Raw genomic sequence first — 18308 nt, 5'->3', positions numbered from 1 at the left:
TAAACTATCACAATAAAAGTACTTTTTATATTTTAATAGCAATTTTATATTTTACTAGGAAAAATGGACAAAATATGTATTGTTTTGTATGAATTCTAAAATATTCATTTATTTGGTAAGAGTAATATATTTATTACAGTTTAACAAACATTTGTAAACAGGGTTTCTTGTATGTCTATATTACAGACCACATTTAGAAAAATATTTTATATAGAACACAATTTATATCTTTGATACTAACTTAAAATTTAATAAAACTAAGTTACTGTAAGTGGAAACGATATAGCACAGTCGTAAAATTATAAATTTTAGTGATGAACTAAAATTTATACGTTTCAAATACCGAAGTATCGAGTCTCTTGTAAGACCGTACGATATTAATTTGAAACTATTCCTTTCAAAAGTATATGTATTAATCTTTAATTACATGTTAACTTTTATCAATACATCATTGTTATTGTGTAAGAAGTAATAGAGACTTATTGCTATATAGTTTCGATTACAAAGATTTTAAATGAAAGTTTTACAAATAACGTTCGCAGTTTAACATTTAAATTACCTGTACAAAATGCGTACGGTCCTAGATGCGATTATATCAATGGGTGTTTTTTTTAAAGTTTTAATTTACAACCGGACTCTATCGTTTACACCTAATATACATAGTTCATTCTAAATATGGCCATAATTTCATATGCAATGTTGGAGTAAAATTTTTGTTATTTCAAGTACAAATTAAATTTCATTATTCAAAAGTTTCTTATCAAACAGGAATTCTCCTAATACTCCATTTGTTGCCATCATTTTGCCCAAAGTTGAAATTTTTCCTGCAAGATCACGTTGACCTTTGTATTGTTCAGTTAGAAATTCTCCAGTGAGGTAGTCCACCAACTGAAATTAATCAATTTGGAACAATGAAATAAATTTAATATTGTAATCACATGCATTTTTTCTGCAATATAACTTACATGATAGTCATTGAAGTTGCTGTCTTTTGGCTTTTCACAGTGTTTGATAATATTGCGAATCTTTTTTGTAACGTCAGTTTCTAATTCAAGAGCGTTTTTTAGAGCTTCAATACCGTTACTCCAGGTCTCGCGCAATGGTCCCAGCTAAAAACAATATTTGTATATTTTTAATTATATGATTAATTTGTACATTATAAAACATAAATTAAAATAAAATTATATTTATAATAAAATAGTTCCAAATGCACACCGAACTGATGTCCAAGAGTTTGCTAACATCGTCTGTTAAGTGACCACGCATTAACAGATATTCAATAATTTTTATTGCATGTTCTCTTTCTTCACTGGCAGAATCAAAGAAAAACTTGCTAATTCCTGGACGATTAACTGTATCACGAGCAAAATGAGCACCCTAAAATAAAGAAGAATGTATAAATATAATATTTCTCAACAAAATACATTGTAAAACAATGAAAAAATGCAATTACCATTGCAAGATAAGTCATAGCAGCATTAATCTCAGTATTCACTTGAGCTTTCAATTCATTCATGCATGAATTAGCCATTTGCGTCCAATTCTTTGGTATATCAAATACAGATCTGGATGTACCTACAAGTATTAATTAAGTATTTATTAATGATAAAAATACATAATATATATTTTATTAAAATCTTAAATGATACATAAAGAAATAAAAACAGCTAAAAGTAATAAACGATATTTAAAAAACTATATATAACATTTTTTACAAAATATGTTGAAATACTATTGTAGCATTTCACAATACTGTAGATATATTACTTATTGAAATCATAAATAGATAATAAAGCAATGATCACATGTAATTTATCAAATCTGATGAAATCTTGTATACACTTAGGATAAGATTATATTCTTAAATCTTCTATAAGTATAAAAATATATAGTTAGCTACAAATTACTTCAATTGTCATTATTTTGTTAGTGTCTAACTTTGAATATTATTTTTAATTTTTTCTGATACAATACATGTATTTTGATGTATTAATATATACAATAAATATACTATAGTAGATAAAAACGAAACTAGTATAAAAAATAATTATCATAAAATTAAAATAAATGCTAAAAGTTTTTATTTAAGGCTGAAACAAAAACCAGTTTATGATATTAGAAAATGAAGTTAATGATGTAAAGTAGGTTAGATTAAATTATCTGACTTCTCAGAACAATGTACAGTACACATTTATATTGAATGTGGACTTTAGAACAAGTAATCAATACGTTTACATTGTCACGTAAAGCTTATCAAGTGTTATCATTGTACAAATAAGATAGTCGATAATGCTTACTAATTAACAGTCTAGAATCATGAAAGTCTATTAGCTTGTTCTAAAGCTTAGAAAATTATGTATCAAATATCTTTTTAATACAATAAAATAATTTTCAAGACAAATTATTACAAATAAATACATAAAATGTAACATAATAGTGAAGGGTATATAGAACTTTATAGTCAAATTTAGTTTTATTATAGTATAATTACTGGCTCTAATTGTTATATTATTTTATTAATGTATTTTGCACGTAATATAGAATAATTTTCTTTTTAGTTACATGTACAACAGTAATATTGATCATGGATTTTCAATAATGATGTATATTGAAATATTTTATCTTTGTTCATTCATATAAAGTAATAACTTTTAATTAGGTTAAAAAAATATTAAGAATATAGAGTATAATATAAAATGTAAAATATAAAATATATAAGATATAAAACATACAAAATATACAAATTTTATACATAAAAATAATGTTAAATTATCTGAAATACATATTTATTTCAAAGAACACAAATATACAGTAAAAGTACATGTAACATGATGAATAATCCAATGAATGAGGAAATTAAAAAATTTATATTATAGGCATTGGATCATAATCATTTTCACAATATCTAATATATATTTCTGACAATGTTTATACATACGAATAATGACACAATAAGAGCTATGAAATCATATTCATTACAAATAAGTTCAGTTACCTAAAATGTCCAAAAGTCAGGTAAAGAATATAAAGGAGTGTTCAGAGGATCAATATTATTGTCAATATTTAACATTCACAACATTTTATTGACAATATATATATATAGATGGTCTAGAGTCCAGGGAATAATCTCTTATATACGATATGTTGAGAACCTTAAATATTAACAATGATATTGATTGTCTAAACGCATTGCAATATGTAAAATTATATTCTTTCAAAATAACAGAAAAATAATATTACATGAAAATTAATATATTAAAACATAGAATGTAGAGGTAATTGATAATATTTATAATTTTAGAACACTAATATTTAAAGCTAATGTTGTTTAACTTTTAATATTGTTATTTGAAACACATTGAAATTTTACATCAAATAAAACACGAATTAAAGAAAGTAATGTACAATATATTTTACTTACATATGTTACGTTTTAAGGAAAAGAAGTTGTTTACGAGGAATACATATACGCATTAAGTTGTTGCATTACGACACGAACAGATTATAATTATATACATATATTATTTTGCTGTATTATTACGTGCTAATTAAAACATCAAAATTAGTAAATATACCATCCCTGTATGTTTAACATCTTTTTAGGAAATACAAAACAGTTTGTCCAAGGACAATACGGACTTAAAAATGGAGAGGATAAGAAATCACAATGGAATCTGTTAGGAAATACCATGCTAACCTTAATCGATGTTTTTACACAAAAATGTCAAAAGAGTATTCAAAACAAACATTGTAAGATAAATAATAGACTTACATTGAAGTTTATTTCCTAGCGATCCATTGATGCAAAGAAAAGTGACGAGCAAAATGTAAATCAGCTTCATTGTTGAATTCTTTCAGAGGCTAGAACTCGAAAAATCGCGAAAGCACTTGTAATTTTACTTTTCGGGAGCAACCTTTATACGCACTGGTATAGAAGGCTGCTTTTAGTGAAGCTAGATAAGAGAACGTATGTGAACTAAACACGATGTACGATCATCGATTATTTAATAATTGACCAACAAATGCGTATCATTCGTAAGTAGTCGACGGGGACTAACTGGAATTTTCTATCCCCTTTCTATCACGCATGCGCCCTACCTATCAGCTGACTATGACTGTGTGAAAACTACCAACGAACACGGTTCTTCAACGTTCATTGTTGGAAGAACGTCGAAGCGAGAGTATTCACGTTTCCTTCCTTTGTACAAGCACATTATTTGATCAGGTATGTGAATATAAGCAATTTCAATCTCATTTATTAATGTACAAATATTTATATAGTATAAATAAAAGATAAAATTAATGCAATAATGAAAAATTTTTAATTATATGTTACTTCATTATCATTTGATATATGAGATACTGCGCATTTGTAAATGTAATAACGAAAATACCGATGTACAGCATTTGATATCTATTGATAATATAAATTTTTCTTTCTTTATTATAGGCGCGTGACGTACACGTATTATATGTACGAATCCACATCATTTATTTTGTATCTTAAGCCATATTCAGTATTCTATTCGTAACTGGGCTATCATACATCTTTATTATCGCTTTTCAGTTATTAATTTAGCATATTCTTATAAGTGTGAAATTAGTTACACATACTATTTAAAATTTAACGTCGTTATCATTAATCACGCATTTGTAATGTACTTTGAAGTTATTAAAATTATTAAGATTATAATTCCTTAATAAACTGATATTAGAAATAAAAATGGATTTTAACAATTTTAGATAAATTAAAATAATATTAGATACTTGATCCCTTATATTTAAATAGCACAAATATTCAATATTTTATTTATTATTTAAAATTGCAGAAAACATGTTGTTCTTTGGAATATTATCCATTCTTCTGGCAGTTGCTGCTGCTGAAGATACATGCTATGATGATTCACTAGCAGTATGTGACCCAATACCAAAAGGTGATACGGAAATATTTAATATTTTAAAGACTTATACCTCTATTGAAATTTCTTTGTGTTTATAGATATATTAATATTTAAATTTTTAGATGGAAAATCAATGTTAAACTGTAATGCAAAATATGGACATATTGAAAGACATCCTCTGATTGATCTTCAATCATATGCAAATGCTAATATAAGAGTCAGCTTTGAATTTTTGCTAATATCTAGTTATTTTGGAAATTATGAAGATCAACGTCATGGATTTAAGAAATTATATCGTAAATTTTCTGATGAATTGTGGGAGGATGCAATTAACATAATCAAATATGTTACCAAACGAGGTGACACAATGGACTTCAATCAACCACCACACTTGACAGAACCTGTATGTTGATTGTTGCACTTCATAATTCATATATTGTATAACATAAAAAGAGACAAAGATGTCAAAATTTGTTAATGTTTTATATCTTTTTTTTTAGACTTACGAACGAAAAGTAACATATGAATTGAATGAACTTCACAGTTTAGCCAAAGCACTTGACAGACAAAAGGAGCTTGCAAATAAAGCCTTGAATATACATCATGACATTACAAAGAATGATAAGATAAACGATGCTGGTGTTGCTCATTATGTTGAAGAGAGATTCATAGAACCACAGGCTGATCGTGTTCGAGATTTGGCTGGCTATATAAATGATTTGAAGAATTTATTAACTGGAAATGATCATTCTATAGCTCTATTTTTGTTTGATGAATATCTTAAGAATAGTTTGTAACTTGTTTACAACTGAAGTTAAAAAAACAAATCAGAATTTCATATCTACTATATTTTAAAAATTCCCTATATGAATAAGTTATGAATAAGTTATCCATAACAAAATATTTTACATTTTTCAGTTATGCAGAATTCTACATTTAGAATTAATAAATATATATGGTGTTATTTTTTGACACATTTCATCTAATAAAGTGTATGCTTCATAAATTGTTTCTTTTAATTTCTACATTAATTATTTTTTACATATATTAGGCAATAACAGAGAGAAACTTTCTGAAAGAAACTCATAGTTAAAAGATTATGTTAAGACTGTATAACTATATGTGATTAAGACTACATGGCTATATATAAAATAGACTATAGTTAAGAAATGAATTTCATTAAATATATAGAAATAAAAAAGAATGTAATTTTCTTTTTCAGCATTAATGCACTTAATATATATGAAAAATAATTCTACAGTTAGTACTTAAAGTTACTAAAATTAAATTTGATTTCATATTAAGGAAATTCTATATTTCATTTTCTTTTTTGTAAAAGATATGTATAAGATGTATAATAATGAACAAATAATAACATATATTTTATTCTTCATTTTTATGAATTGGTTGTGTACATAGTATTTAATTATACCGAATATACATATGTATATATTTTTAATATGTATGTGGTATTGGAATAATTTATCATTTTAATCATATATGTGATTTTACGAAGCTGATTTAATCAATAGTGTTATTGTTATTATATATTTAAATTAACTATTACAAAATGAAGACATATTAGTGAAATATTATTATAATTATAATATATCCTTATAAAAACAAGAAATTATACAAAAAATTATATTTTTTTAAATTAAATTTCTATTAAAATTACTAAATAATAGTATATTATTTAATTATAACGTAAAATAAAAAGTCATGAAGTATACAAATAATGTGCTTAACCTTTTTGCTACCACGCATCACAAATATGTAACGCATTCTAAAAGCTGCTTAGACTGTTTACTTATCATTTCCCATTATTATATATGTAAAAATATATATCATATTATGTAACATGTAGAAAATTTGAAACTTGGGCTGTGAATAACGACTTTTTCCTTAAACGGCGGTAGCAAAAAAGTTAATATACTATATAAAATTATATCAAAAACTTCCATTACTATTTCCTTGTTTCTAACAAGTAGTTTATAGTAATATTATTTTTAAATATAAAAGTTTGTATCAATAGGAACGATGATAAAAAAATGTTATGAATATAAAATATATAACATATAAATGAGATATAACATTCTAATTGTAATATTTCTTAATAAGTGTGTAAGTTTAATTAATTATTTTTAGTTATTTTTCTTCTGGTTTCCAATATTATTACTGAATACGTAATTTCATGATACATTACTTCAATAAGTACATTTATATCTCATTTTATATAGTCCAGAGTTTATGATTTTACATGAAAGGCAATACACATGTATGTATATCATTTAGTAATGAGCCTCTCATCATTTAGTTTTTTTATATACTACATTACTAAATTAAAATTATATAGCATTGAAACAATAAATAAATAGTATTAATATGAAAATACCATTCTAATTAAAAGAATTAGAAGTGTATTGTACATATTGATTCAGTCTAAAATATATCATAGCTGAAGGCCTCATTATTCATATCTACTCTTTTTGTCTGAATGAAAGAAATGATATATAATACAACTTGAATGTATCTCAATATGTCAGTGCCTGATTTGTTACTCTTTACATAAAAAGTATAAAGATAGTCTATACTAAATCACAATGATCTTTTTACATATAATAAAGATTTTTTTTTAATCTCATCTTATTAATATGTCACGTTTTTAAAGATATTGCGTTTTCTCATATTCGGCTGTGTTTAATATCTATTACTTTTTTAATACTGTAATAGCTACTTTGTTTATATTATACATAGTATATAATGTCTCTAAATTATCTATGTAATTGGTTACAAAAAGAAAAATATATTCCTTCATAATCATTGGTTCCAATTTGAATATTTCAATCCTTGTAGATAACCAGTCTGTTTTATAATAATATTTCAGTGAATTTCAGATTTTGATTAAAGTATTTCATGTAATGATATTTATAATAATCTGAAATGATAGAATTCGTATTATATAATGCTATATACATAAATGTAAGAACTACTTTATGAAGAAATGTAAATTTTGAACATTTACCTTTTTCCATCTCTGGTATCAAACACCTTAAAGTCTGTAATTTAGTATTGGTTTCACAAACTATGTGAATGCGTCTACAATAATTATTTGTAATATAGAAATATATCTAACAAGGTAATAGAAATAAATAATAAAGAAATTTTATACTTACGGCTGAAGGTGTAATTCGAAGATGTATCAATAATGATGCGAGTTCAAGATCTTCACTATAATTATTTTTTAATGGGATGCTTCTATATCCTGGTCGTAAACATCGGACCTAAATATAGAAGTGTATTAAAAAATAGTAAAATATTCATTTAGTAATCTAAAAATTGTAGATATTTTATACATACAGAATAAGTGGCTTGTCCAATAAAATTACTATCACCAAACATATCTTCATCCTGCACAATGAATCGTATGAAGGCGAAGTTTGGATTAAAAACTTCGAAATCGCAAGATTCATTCCACGTGGGGTTAAATCCATTATCAGCTATAATATTAATTTTACCACTGTCTATGTATCGAAATACTTAATCACAATATCACATTTTCATACTTACGTATTGTTCTTGTTGTTAATTTTATACCAGAATCAAAATCAGCTCCTATAATTTCAATTTCAATGAAAGGGCTAGCTATACCTCTTCCTGATCTAATTAAATGTCTTGCACCAATAACTTTTAAAGAAAACTTAAGTGATTCTATTCCATGTAAACAGTTTTTATCATACGGATTAAAATCATCTCTAAACATGAATTCCGGTTTTAAAATATAACCACAACTGCCGTTTTCTTTAAATTTTGCCTGATTAAGCTGCATTGATTTATCACCAGTTTGATAATTCAGTGCTACCATCTGACAACCAGCATTCCACATTGGCACAGGATTATAATTTGATGAATCGATACGTTGTCCTTTTGGATATACTCTGCTAAATTGAATCTGTAAAATTATAATTGTAAACATTCTTGTCTTCTAACTAGAAAATTAAGTCTATTGCAATTTTATATTGTTCCACCTGATGGTATTTTATAAAAAACTTGTTTTCTTGCTGACACATAAGTTTCTCAGCTTTTGTCTCAGGGAAGCTACTCATTTCATTAAATACAAAACCTTTTGTTTTTATTCTGTCTAAATTAAATGCGACGGATCTACAATAAACTATTAGATTAGACATTTCTTTAGCTATTCTCCATGCACGTTCCATTTCTTTGTGTTGATTTTCCTAAAAAAAAATTAGAATGCATTTAACAGTGTAATTGATTATTTAAATTGAAATCTTATTAGATAATGTTTTAAAAACAAGGAAGCTTATGTATTTACTCTAACACTGGCATTTTGAGCAGTTTCTTTAATACTGGACATCCATTCTAGTGCGGTATCTTTTGATGAAGTTGCTACTTCAAATACTGAACACATACTTGGATTTTGTATTCTTAGTATCCATTCTAATCCAGATCGACCCCCTACTCTTAATTCAACCACAGCACCCATAATGTCTAATGAGCCTTTTTGTAGGCTACCAAACATCATAGAATCTGCTGACTGAAAGTCAAAAATAAGATAACATATAACTATATTTAATGATAATATTTGAGATCATGACCTGTAAATTACTTACATCTCCTTGGCTTTCTTGCGGTTTTATTTCTTCCACGTAACTAGCGGGAAACCAATGTTGCTTTTTACCGCCGTAGTCTCCTCGCCACCAACCACCACTTTGTCGATGTACATTTGTTATTATAGCATGTTTTACTAATGTTAATTCATCATCCCTCCTTGCTTTATAATCATATATAGCTTTTACAGTCACCTTTAAAGTATATTAAATGTCTCATATATTTCGTATATGTTATTCTTTTATTACTATAACTTACTTTTGACGTAAAACTAGTAGGGTCCATATAACCAGGAATGCCATAAACAGATCCATCATCTATATCCTGAATGTAATGAAGCAATTCGATAAGATCAGAAAGTATAACTTAATAAATAAAAATGTAAAATACGCTACCAATTCCATCTTTCTAATAACATCTTGATTTACAGGGTGGCTTAATTTAATTTTTTTATATAACGGGTGCCTTTCATAATAATTAACTAATTCAACCAAACTTTCAAACTGTACAGTACCAATAGTATATAAACGTCCTTCTAGTTTAATCCTGCAATGCTTAATTTTTTTCTCTGCTCTGTAACATAGTAAAAGTAGATTTAAAAAATATTATTTTAAATAATAATTAATACTTTAAAAAATTTTACCTAAAAGATATAGCATAAGAATTGCTTTCTTTTTCACTTGGTCTCACTAAAAATGCACCATCTGTAGGAATTCGTTTTAACATTTCTTCGGCTAGAGTTCGAGTACATTCAGCATGCCACCATTCTTTTTCTTCGTGTTTGTTTGGTTGTGGAACAGGTTCTTGAAGCGTGATTAAAAATTCCTATTTATTTCATTACAAAATTGTTAATTAATAGAACCATGATATCAGATTTAATTACAATTTTTAATTTTGTTTATTCTTACTTGACTTCTTAATGGATGATTGCGATAATGTGTAATTAAACTATATAAACTATCAAAGCAATTTGTATCAATCAGGTAATATTGTGTTTGACCCATTTCTTGTTTCAGTTTAATACGGCAATGATTTACTTTTCCTTTGCGCCAAAATGAAAGGCAGTAATCGCCCACAAATGTAACACACTGTCTAACTAAAAATGTGCCATCACCGAGGTGCGAATAACGTCGTAGTAATTCTTCTGCTTCTTCTCTTCCTCTTGCTAATTTACCGTGAAACCATTTTTCTCCAAAATGTAATTCATCGTTCGGTACTCCCTGTATTATAATCGATTATAAATATAATACAATAAAATTCCAAAATTTCACTTAAAACGTCTTTGCTGTGTATACATACATCAGTCGGTCGTCGAACTACAGTTTCTTCATCATCATCGTGTTCAGTTTCTTGGGTTCTAGAAAATGTATCTGTGTAGAATAGTTTCTGTTGTGTTAATACAAAAAAATGTGGATTCCATTCTCTGTCAACGGGGTCTTCAAGATAAAGAATGCCATTTTTAACTGTATTTCGAAGATCCATTTCTTGCCTACTTTCATCATTTCGAATCAGAAATGATGTTTCATCTACGCCATCAGGTAGTTTTTTATGTTTCAATATAATTTTTCTTCTCAGTGCATGTGGTGATGGTAAAGAAGTTTCATTTTTATCTACAGGTTGAACTAATAACATATCACCAAATACATCTTGCATTGTAATTGCCATTTTACGTTGCTGTGGTAAAGTACAATTATCCTCAATGGATAAAATGACAGGATAACTGTACAAGAAGTATATTTATATTTTAGCCTTTAAGATAAGAAATTAAACAGACATATAGTTATACTTACTCAGAGGTAGCAAAAGCGTGCTCTTTGATGGTTTTAATAACATCTAAAAATTTAATCTTTGTAGTGAGTGTGTGCCCATGAAAAATAAAGGGCATTCCATCTGGCCCATCCCAACAATCAAGTTCTATACATCTACATCCAGCTCTTAACGCACGAACATAAGCTTGACAACTACTTTCACTGCTAATTTGATCTCCCATTAAGTATCTGCAAGAATATTTTATGCAACTGGACTATTTATTTTTATAATACTTATTCTTCTACAAAAGAAAAATCATACTTACGTATTATGTGATGATGCTATCCAATAATGTGCAAGAGGTTTAGTCATATCTTGATAAATTCGCGAATATTTTGAATCCCATATGGAATTTTGTTTCGAAAACAGGAAATCGATAAACTCCGAGAACGTAAAGTGCGGTTCCTGTACATCCCTTTGAGGATCTTGTAAATAATCTCTAATGAAACACGATACTTCAACCTCATTATTTCCTAAAGGGTCTTGTTGTTCAGTTATTAGAAAATTTTGGAACTCTTGTACTGTAACAATCTGTCCCGTTTTAGAATAATTAAGTAATTTACTCCAATCTGTAAGATTCTACAAAAATACAAAAATAGTAGATGATACAACATATATAGATATTAGAAATATGTATTAATAAATAAAAAAACTTACACTTTGATCAAAGATGAGTTTATGATAAAGTGCAACAAAATCATCAAAGCCAAGTTCATTTCTGTTTCTTGTATCTATTTCTTGAAAAAGTTCCCTAAGTTTATTCGTTGCTGTTTTACAATTAACTCTAGGTAAAAATGCTTTTATATCTTTTAAAGTAACTCTATAAAATATGAAATATCAAATTAAATAATCTCAAAAATAACTTAAATTTATAAATAAAAATATAATATTTTACGTTTCCCTTGAATTTTCCATTGCATAAAATTCTTTTCTTAGCCATCTTTCAACTTGTAAAGGATAAGGAGCTTTTATAGTATCTTGAACCAACCGACGTAATCCTTTTACCCAAAGTTCACATTCTTTTTCACTGAGAGCTGAAATGAATATATAAAAGTAGCCACTTGTAAAATTATAGTATAAATGATATTTATGTAAGAAATAAAAACTTAAAAATAAATTTTACCAGAAATTGAAAGAGTTTTAAGGCGAAATTCAGAACCATAATATACAACAAAACATCTAAGATTTTCTATTCTTTTTGCATCTTCCGGCCACTTCTCAAAATCTTTAGAATGCTTCCCTACTTTAATTTCTTTGATTTCCCTTATTTCGACTAAAATCAAATGACAAAATGTTGTTTAATGCATTTAGTAGTGCATGTAACATATCGAATACAAAAATAGAATACAGTATAATATATGTCAACTACATACATATATATATGTATATATATTATATTGTGAGTACATATATATATAATATTGTATGTTAATATAATGTGCAAAAATATGTTTTTAAACATTAAGCATTTGAAGAAATAAAAGCAGCTTTAGAAAGTATTTGTATTTTTTCAATTATTCTATTACATATGCATGTTTTGCTGTAATATATGCAAACAGTGCATAATAATAAAAGCTTTGAGTTTAATCAAATACCCATGCTATCCCATAGGGCTGATCCAATATATCAACAGTATCCATGGGCAGATTTGTTTGTAGACCAAAAATGAAGGAAATGTCCACCAAGATATGCATATATATTTGTATATTTAATTCAATATCAAAATGGATAATAACCAGGCCAGAAAAAAAATGGTTTAATTTAATATGAGATATAAAACATGTACATAAAAGCTTATGAGATGCAAGTCATTAACTGATTTAGATTGTATCTTTGTCATAAACTCACCCATATACATTATTCACAAGGACCTTTCCTTCAGGTTTTTGACCTATAAATAGTATCCTCAGATAATATTTTGCCCATTTTTGCTGTAGATATATCTTCATAACCATGCAAAATGTGTGCCTAAAATGTTAGGTGAAAATTTATTTCAATTGTATATTGTTGTATAAAATTACACATTTGTTAGTCCTCTTATACATTTTCAATCAATTTTTATTTTTATTCTTTTGGACTACAAAATAATGTTATTGCAATAAATTATCTACTAATATCTTCAAAAGCTAAAGTATTTTTACCTGAACCATCAAATGGTCTAAACGTTGCACTCCGTGACCATACGATTTGTCTAGTTTCTCTTCTTATCATAAGAGTTTTCTTTTCTGGTCTTTTTCTTGAAAAAAATTTTGTTACTACAGTTCCCCTTTCAAGTTGACTAATGATTTGTTCCATTTCAGGTATTATACCATTCATGTTTAAAATATTATAGGTTTGCTATAATAAATCATACATATTTCGTATAACTAGATTCTATGTATGGTTCATAAAATTAAAAAATTTGATGCAATAATAGTTTAAAATAAAAGAATTAAGAGGAACAAATTTTTAAAAAGTTCTATTACAGTTTTCCCATTTAAATTTACATATAATTATTTTAAAAAGGTTTTGGATCACAGTCTATATTACTTTTATATAATAAAGAAACTAAATTGACATAGTTTTTGTTATACTTTAAATTAATGTAAATATTATATATTAATCCACAGATATGTATATCAAAGTATACTCAATTGAAATTACTACTTATGTAAAAAATGATAGTGTATAAATTCTTTAATTCTTTAGCTCCATCAAAGAATATAGAAGCATCTGCAATATACATACAATTTTTGAGTAACTTTTATGATAATATAATATAATGTTACATGTAACATATGTTTAAAATATGTAAAACTTTATTTCGAACATTAGTTTTATTTTATACAGTTAATTTATTATTATTAAATCCTATTTATAAATATGAAATTAAGAACTTTCTTGTAGTTATTTTAATATACGTGTATATTGATAATATTACTTGTTTTAGTAAATGCTTTTCACCATATGTATATACAAATATATACATATGTATACTTTGGTTAAAAGGAAAAGAAATCTTTTTAATATTTTATTTATATTTTCTTTAAACATATTATTCCTTAATTGCTTTTAAACCAGATAATTATACGTTTTAAAGGAATACTTTTCTTATTGTATTATTATATAGATTTCATTTATTAAATGCGACATAAACATAACCTGCGACAAAATTCATTTAAGTTTCGTATATATCCTAACAAATAAATTTAAAGACAAAAAGTACTGTTTAAACATATTAAAGTGATAGATAATAAAATATAATATTTAAAAATGTTGCTTTCTCTGTTTTTAATAGTATAACATAAAATGTGTAGTACTTATTTTATATTATTCATTACTTGTCTTTTTTTATAAATTTCTATTATCTTTTTTATCTTATGTTACACTCTTAAAAATTTATCCTACCTGGATTCGAAATGATATTTTGTTAATTATATGATAAAAAATTCAATTGTCTTATCATTTGTAGGTATCAGAGTGTCTTCGTTTAATTCAGCCAGATTTAGTCCTATCTAGGGATTTCTGTATCTTATTTATGTTACACAAGATTATATTTATATGATGATAATGTCTACTGTATGTTTTTATATAATAATCATGAATAGAAAGAATATATTTGCTGCATCTGTATTTTAAATTAGTAATTTTTCGTTCTATAAGATATGTTATTTTATTTTTGTATATAAATATCTAGTTATTTATTTTTTTTATATTTGTTACTTTTAGAGTACGGATGACTGTGTTTGGAATAGTTCAAATATACGTACATATGTATATGTGTATAAACTACATTGAATTTTATTAGTAGTATAGACGTTTAAATAATTCATGAGGAAAGTGGAGGGGAAAATATCGGGATTTTAGAAGATCATCTCGTTATTTCGTTAATTTTATTAATAATTTCATGAAACTGTATTACCTAAACCAAAAGAATTCCTTTAAAGATGAACCAAGAGATGCAAAGAATGCACTGATGGATTTGAGTGTTGATGACTCTTGTTTAAAATTTGCAAACTTATTAGGAGATAAACATGGTGTACTGCATTCTGTAAAATGTATATTTTCTTTATCCGTAATTTTCTGCAAAGAAATTGTATATAAATTATAGAGTATCAACATTTTTATATTTATAAAACAGTATATCAAAACTTACACAATTGATGCTTTGTTCACAAGACTTAATATATTTAGAATTATCGTCATTTTTAAATCTTTTAAATCTTTTTAGAAGTACCAAACAGCTATTATTTGATTGTATATCTGCATCTGTTTCATTATCTTTTTTCAAATATGTAATTTTTGATGCATCTAGATTAATCTGTTAATTTAATATACTTTTAAAATTTATTAGAGTAAAGAAATGTTAAAATTGACAAAGAGTATCATACACACCTCCGTTTCTTTGTATGATCTCTTTCTTTTACCAGCGACTATTGGTATATTTTCAGATGGAAATGAATTAAGATTGTTATGCCTTAATGGTTTTCTTGAACTGCTATCCTTTCTTAATGTTTGTCTACATTCTGCATACTAAAATAAGAAGATAATATAAATCAGTTATTAAATTTAATATTTAAGTAAGAGAAGTTATTATCTTTCAATAATACCTTCTTTATAGAATTTTGTATAGCTTCTATCCATAAATTACTATCATCTTTCTCAGAATAAAGTAAAAGTGTTTCACTTAAACAAGTAACACAAAACAATCCACCACTCAAAACAGATTCAATTTTACACTTATTCAATGGTAAAACACAACATACAGTCAGTGAATTTTGTGGATCACCTTTGCAATATAATAAAATGTCATTCAAAAGAACAAAATATCTTCTATATGCAGAGCTTCCTCGTCTAGAGACTCTCATTAATGCTCCTTGCTTGATTAATTTTCTACCAGGTTTTATCAAATTAATTGGGTTTACAATACATTTTTGAAGTCTTAGTAATTTTTGTGATTCTTCATATTGTTCAATGAAGGTATTTATATGCCTTGCAGCTTTCTCCACTTCTACTAAACATGCTGTAAAATAATCAATTTATTTAGTATATAATACTTGAAACTGAAATGATATTGTTTTATGCTATCTTGCAATTACCTTGTAAAAGATTATATTCTTTATGTTTGTTAGATGTATGTTGCAAGACTTCTCTCAATAGTAGTTTGTATCTAGGTACCCTTTGTATTGGAGTAATTAATAGTGAAGGTAATTTTCTACCAACTTCTGGTCTTGTTTCTTGCTTACTAATAAAATTTTTAAATTCAGTATCATTTTCTTGTTTAATCTAAAACAAGAAATTTTTCTATATAGCAGTAATCTTTAACTAGTCAACTAATGTAATAACAAATACCTGTAGTAGTGATAAAATTTGTTCATAATCATAAGCATAAACAGAATACAATTTAAAAAATGGAGCAAGTTTGTGAAATGCGCCTGCAATATTTCTTGGATCTTGTTTTAGTTCCTTTATTAATTCTCCACTAACATTATATAATGTCTTTATGTTTTCAGACAATGTTGAAAGTAAACTATGATGTAATAACTTTCTTTCTATTATGGGTTGTACAAAATACTGAAAAAAGTACATATATGCTTATGTTTTATTCTATCATTGATATCTATGTTATCAAATATCTGTAAATATATGTGAATAATACCTCCATTAAAATTTCTAATTGCCTTAAATATGTAGCTTCTGTTGTTAAAATTTCCTGTATAGCTTGAAACTTTAAATCTTTTTCTTTCTCTTCATATTGTTTTTGATTATGTTCATTTATACTGTTGAGAACTGGAAATATAAACATTATACATTTCACATTTTACAATTATTTGATAAAAGCATAAATTATTAATTATATACCTTTCATGCGACTACGCATACTTAAAACATTTCTATCATTAATGATTTTCTTTAATTCAAAACTGAGAGGAGTTTGTGGTGATCTTGGAGAATTCATAATTGTAAATAATGCAGCAACTAATGATATTATTAAACAATAGATTTTATCTTCAATATGTTATACCTTGAATATGTTACTTAAAGATAGTTTATTCGTATGAATTCACATAAAATTATACAGTATATTTTTAATAGTGTCTTGATATTATATTAACTATATGCTCCTTTACAAAGTATTATATTTGTTCAAATATTCAAAACTTTATCCTTCTTTACAATATTTTTTGTCATCTAAACATTTAAATTTAAAATTAACGTATCAATGAATATTATGTTATTAGCTGAGTCTTTTTAGTGATTGATCAACAACAGAGTTTCAATAAAAATTAATAGGGAATAAAACATTGATAAGTTTTTAAAATTTGTGCTATAATGTTGGTCACATTTCATATTGTTATATTTGGGGACTATTATAATACAAGTTCTGGAATATCAAAACATATGATGATGAAGTGACAATTTGACAAAAATTAAATTTGTTAATATTTGCAAGCGGTACTGTTATAAATTTATTATTATCTGCAGTGACACGCAAGAGAACAATAAAACTTTAGAAATACAACGTTATAATACAACGTTCAGCTTAAAGAAGGTACGATATGGCTGATTTGTATCTTAAAAAGTTACGAATTCATGTGCCAGCTGCGAAATGTCACGTCCGGTGAATAACAATTAATTTAGAGATATATATGTATTCGTAACAAATATAAAATATATAACGTTGCATATACTTCCTTTTGATATGTAATTACTGACGTCTTTTAAATTATTTAATTATATAACAAAATATGTAATTGGTGCATTTATTTATTTTCTTAATTAATAAAAATTTATCTGACATCATGATGTAACTGAAAAGAAATATTGTGTATAAGTGATCCTATTATATTTATAAGTATCATAATCTGAAACGTAAAAATGCGATTGCCAAATAGGTTATGATGCATGCAGAATGTATGCTATAGGTTATATTCCACATTAGTTGTAGTTGTTATTATTAATAACAAATTTAATATGTAAAGTTTATGA

At 25.9% G+C, this 18308-nt stretch overlaps 5 protein-coding genes across 9 annotated transcripts in view; 2 read left to right on the top strand and 3 right to left on the bottom strand.

Moving 5' to 3' along the window:
* Positions 1–79: 79 nt before the first annotated feature.
* Positions 80–4020, bottom strand: Fer1HCH (ferritin 1 heavy chain). The gene is made up of 5 exons (XM_069127944.1): positions 3773–4020; positions 1454–1575; positions 1216–1377; positions 966–1109; positions 80–888 (listed from the first exon to the last, which is right to left on the bottom strand). The coding sequence occupies exons 1-5, from the start codon at positions 3840–3842 to the stop codon at positions 733–735; spliced, it is 654 nt and encodes a 217-aa protein (XP_068984045.1). The 5' UTR covers positions 3843–4020; the 3' UTR covers positions 80–732.
* Positions 4021–4075: 55 nt separating this feature from the next.
* On the top strand, positions 4076–5907 carry Fer2LCH (ferritin 2 light chain). The gene is made up of 4 exons (XM_069127943.1): positions 4076–4225; positions 4830–4934; positions 5024–5304; positions 5402–5907. Exons 2-4 carry the CDS (start codon positions 4835–4837, stop codon positions 5696–5698), a joined length of 678 nt encoding a protein of 225 aa, XP_068984044.1. The 5' UTR covers positions 4076–4225; positions 4830–4834; the 3' UTR covers positions 5699–5907.
* Positions 5908–7891: 1984 nt separating this feature from the next.
* sl (small wing phospholipase C gamma 1) lies at positions 7892–14871 on the bottom strand. 2 transcript variants are annotated; one of them, XM_069127940.1, is made up of 19 exons: positions 14727–14871; positions 13481–13676; positions 12463–12612; positions 12235–12373; positions 11997–12159; positions 11605–11918; positions 11321–11527; positions 10830–11250; positions 10439–10750; positions 10174–10355; positions 9926–10103; positions 9789–9854; positions 9533–9724; positions 9235–9456; positions 8930–9136; positions 8472–8853; positions 8262–8401; positions 8078–8185; positions 7892–8000 (listed from the first exon to the last, which is right to left on the bottom strand). In XM_069127940.1, the coding sequence occupies exons 2-19, from the start codon at positions 13653–13655 to the stop codon at positions 7980–7982; spliced, it is 3579 nt and encodes a 1192-aa protein (XP_068984041.1). In that variant the 5' UTR covers positions 13656–13676; positions 14727–14871; the 3' UTR covers positions 7892–7979. The 2 variants fall into 2 exon arrangements, with proteins under 2 accessions (XP_068984041.1, XP_068984042.1); XM_069127941.1 differs by lacking the exon at positions 14727–14871 and adding an exon at positions 13188–13307 and having other exon boundaries at positions 13481–13618.
* A 306-nt stretch (positions 14872–15177) lies between these two features.
* LOC138186817 (putative protein tag-52) lies at positions 15178–17565 on the bottom strand. 2 transcript variants are annotated; one of them, XM_069127037.1, is made up of 9 exons: positions 17344–17565; positions 17181–17263; positions 16978–17108; positions 16671–16892; positions 16418–16604; positions 15929–16341; positions 15714–15851; positions 15475–15639; positions 15178–15401 (listed from the first exon to the last, which is right to left on the bottom strand). In XM_069127037.1, exons 2-9 carry the CDS (start codon positions 17197–17199, stop codon positions 15237–15239), a joined length of 1440 nt encoding a protein of 479 aa, XP_068983138.1. In that variant the 5' UTR covers positions 17200–17263; positions 17344–17565; the 3' UTR covers positions 15178–15236. The 2 variants fall into 2 exon arrangements, with proteins under 2 accessions (XP_068983138.1, XP_068983137.1); XM_069127036.1 differs by having other exon boundaries at positions 17181–17565.
* A 120-nt stretch (positions 17566–17685) lies between these two features.
* The window catches only part of LOC138186811 (membralin), a 66416-nt gene continuing 65793 nt past the window's right edge, over positions 17686–18308 (top strand). For 2 of the 3 annotated variants that reach the window (XM_069127029.1, XM_069127027.1), the window contains exon 1: positions 17686–17871. The gene's annotated coding sequence lies outside the window, so the exon portion shown is untranslated. Of the gene's footprint in view, positions 17872–18059; positions 18077–18308 lie in introns of those variants that run through there. The other variant, XM_069127028.1, reaches the window with a different exon arrangement.

This window comes from Bombus flavifrons, chromosome 14 (genome assembly GCF_040668555.2).
Source record: "Bombus flavifrons isolate JBK064 chromosome 14, iyBomFlav1_principal, whole genome shotgun sequence".
NCBI classification, from domain to species: Eukaryota; Metazoa; Arthropoda; class Insecta; order Hymenoptera; family Apidae; genus Bombus; species Bombus flavifrons.
The sequence above is the reverse complement of the archived record's forward strand: the minus strand, read 5'-3'. Positions and strand labels throughout refer to the sequence as shown.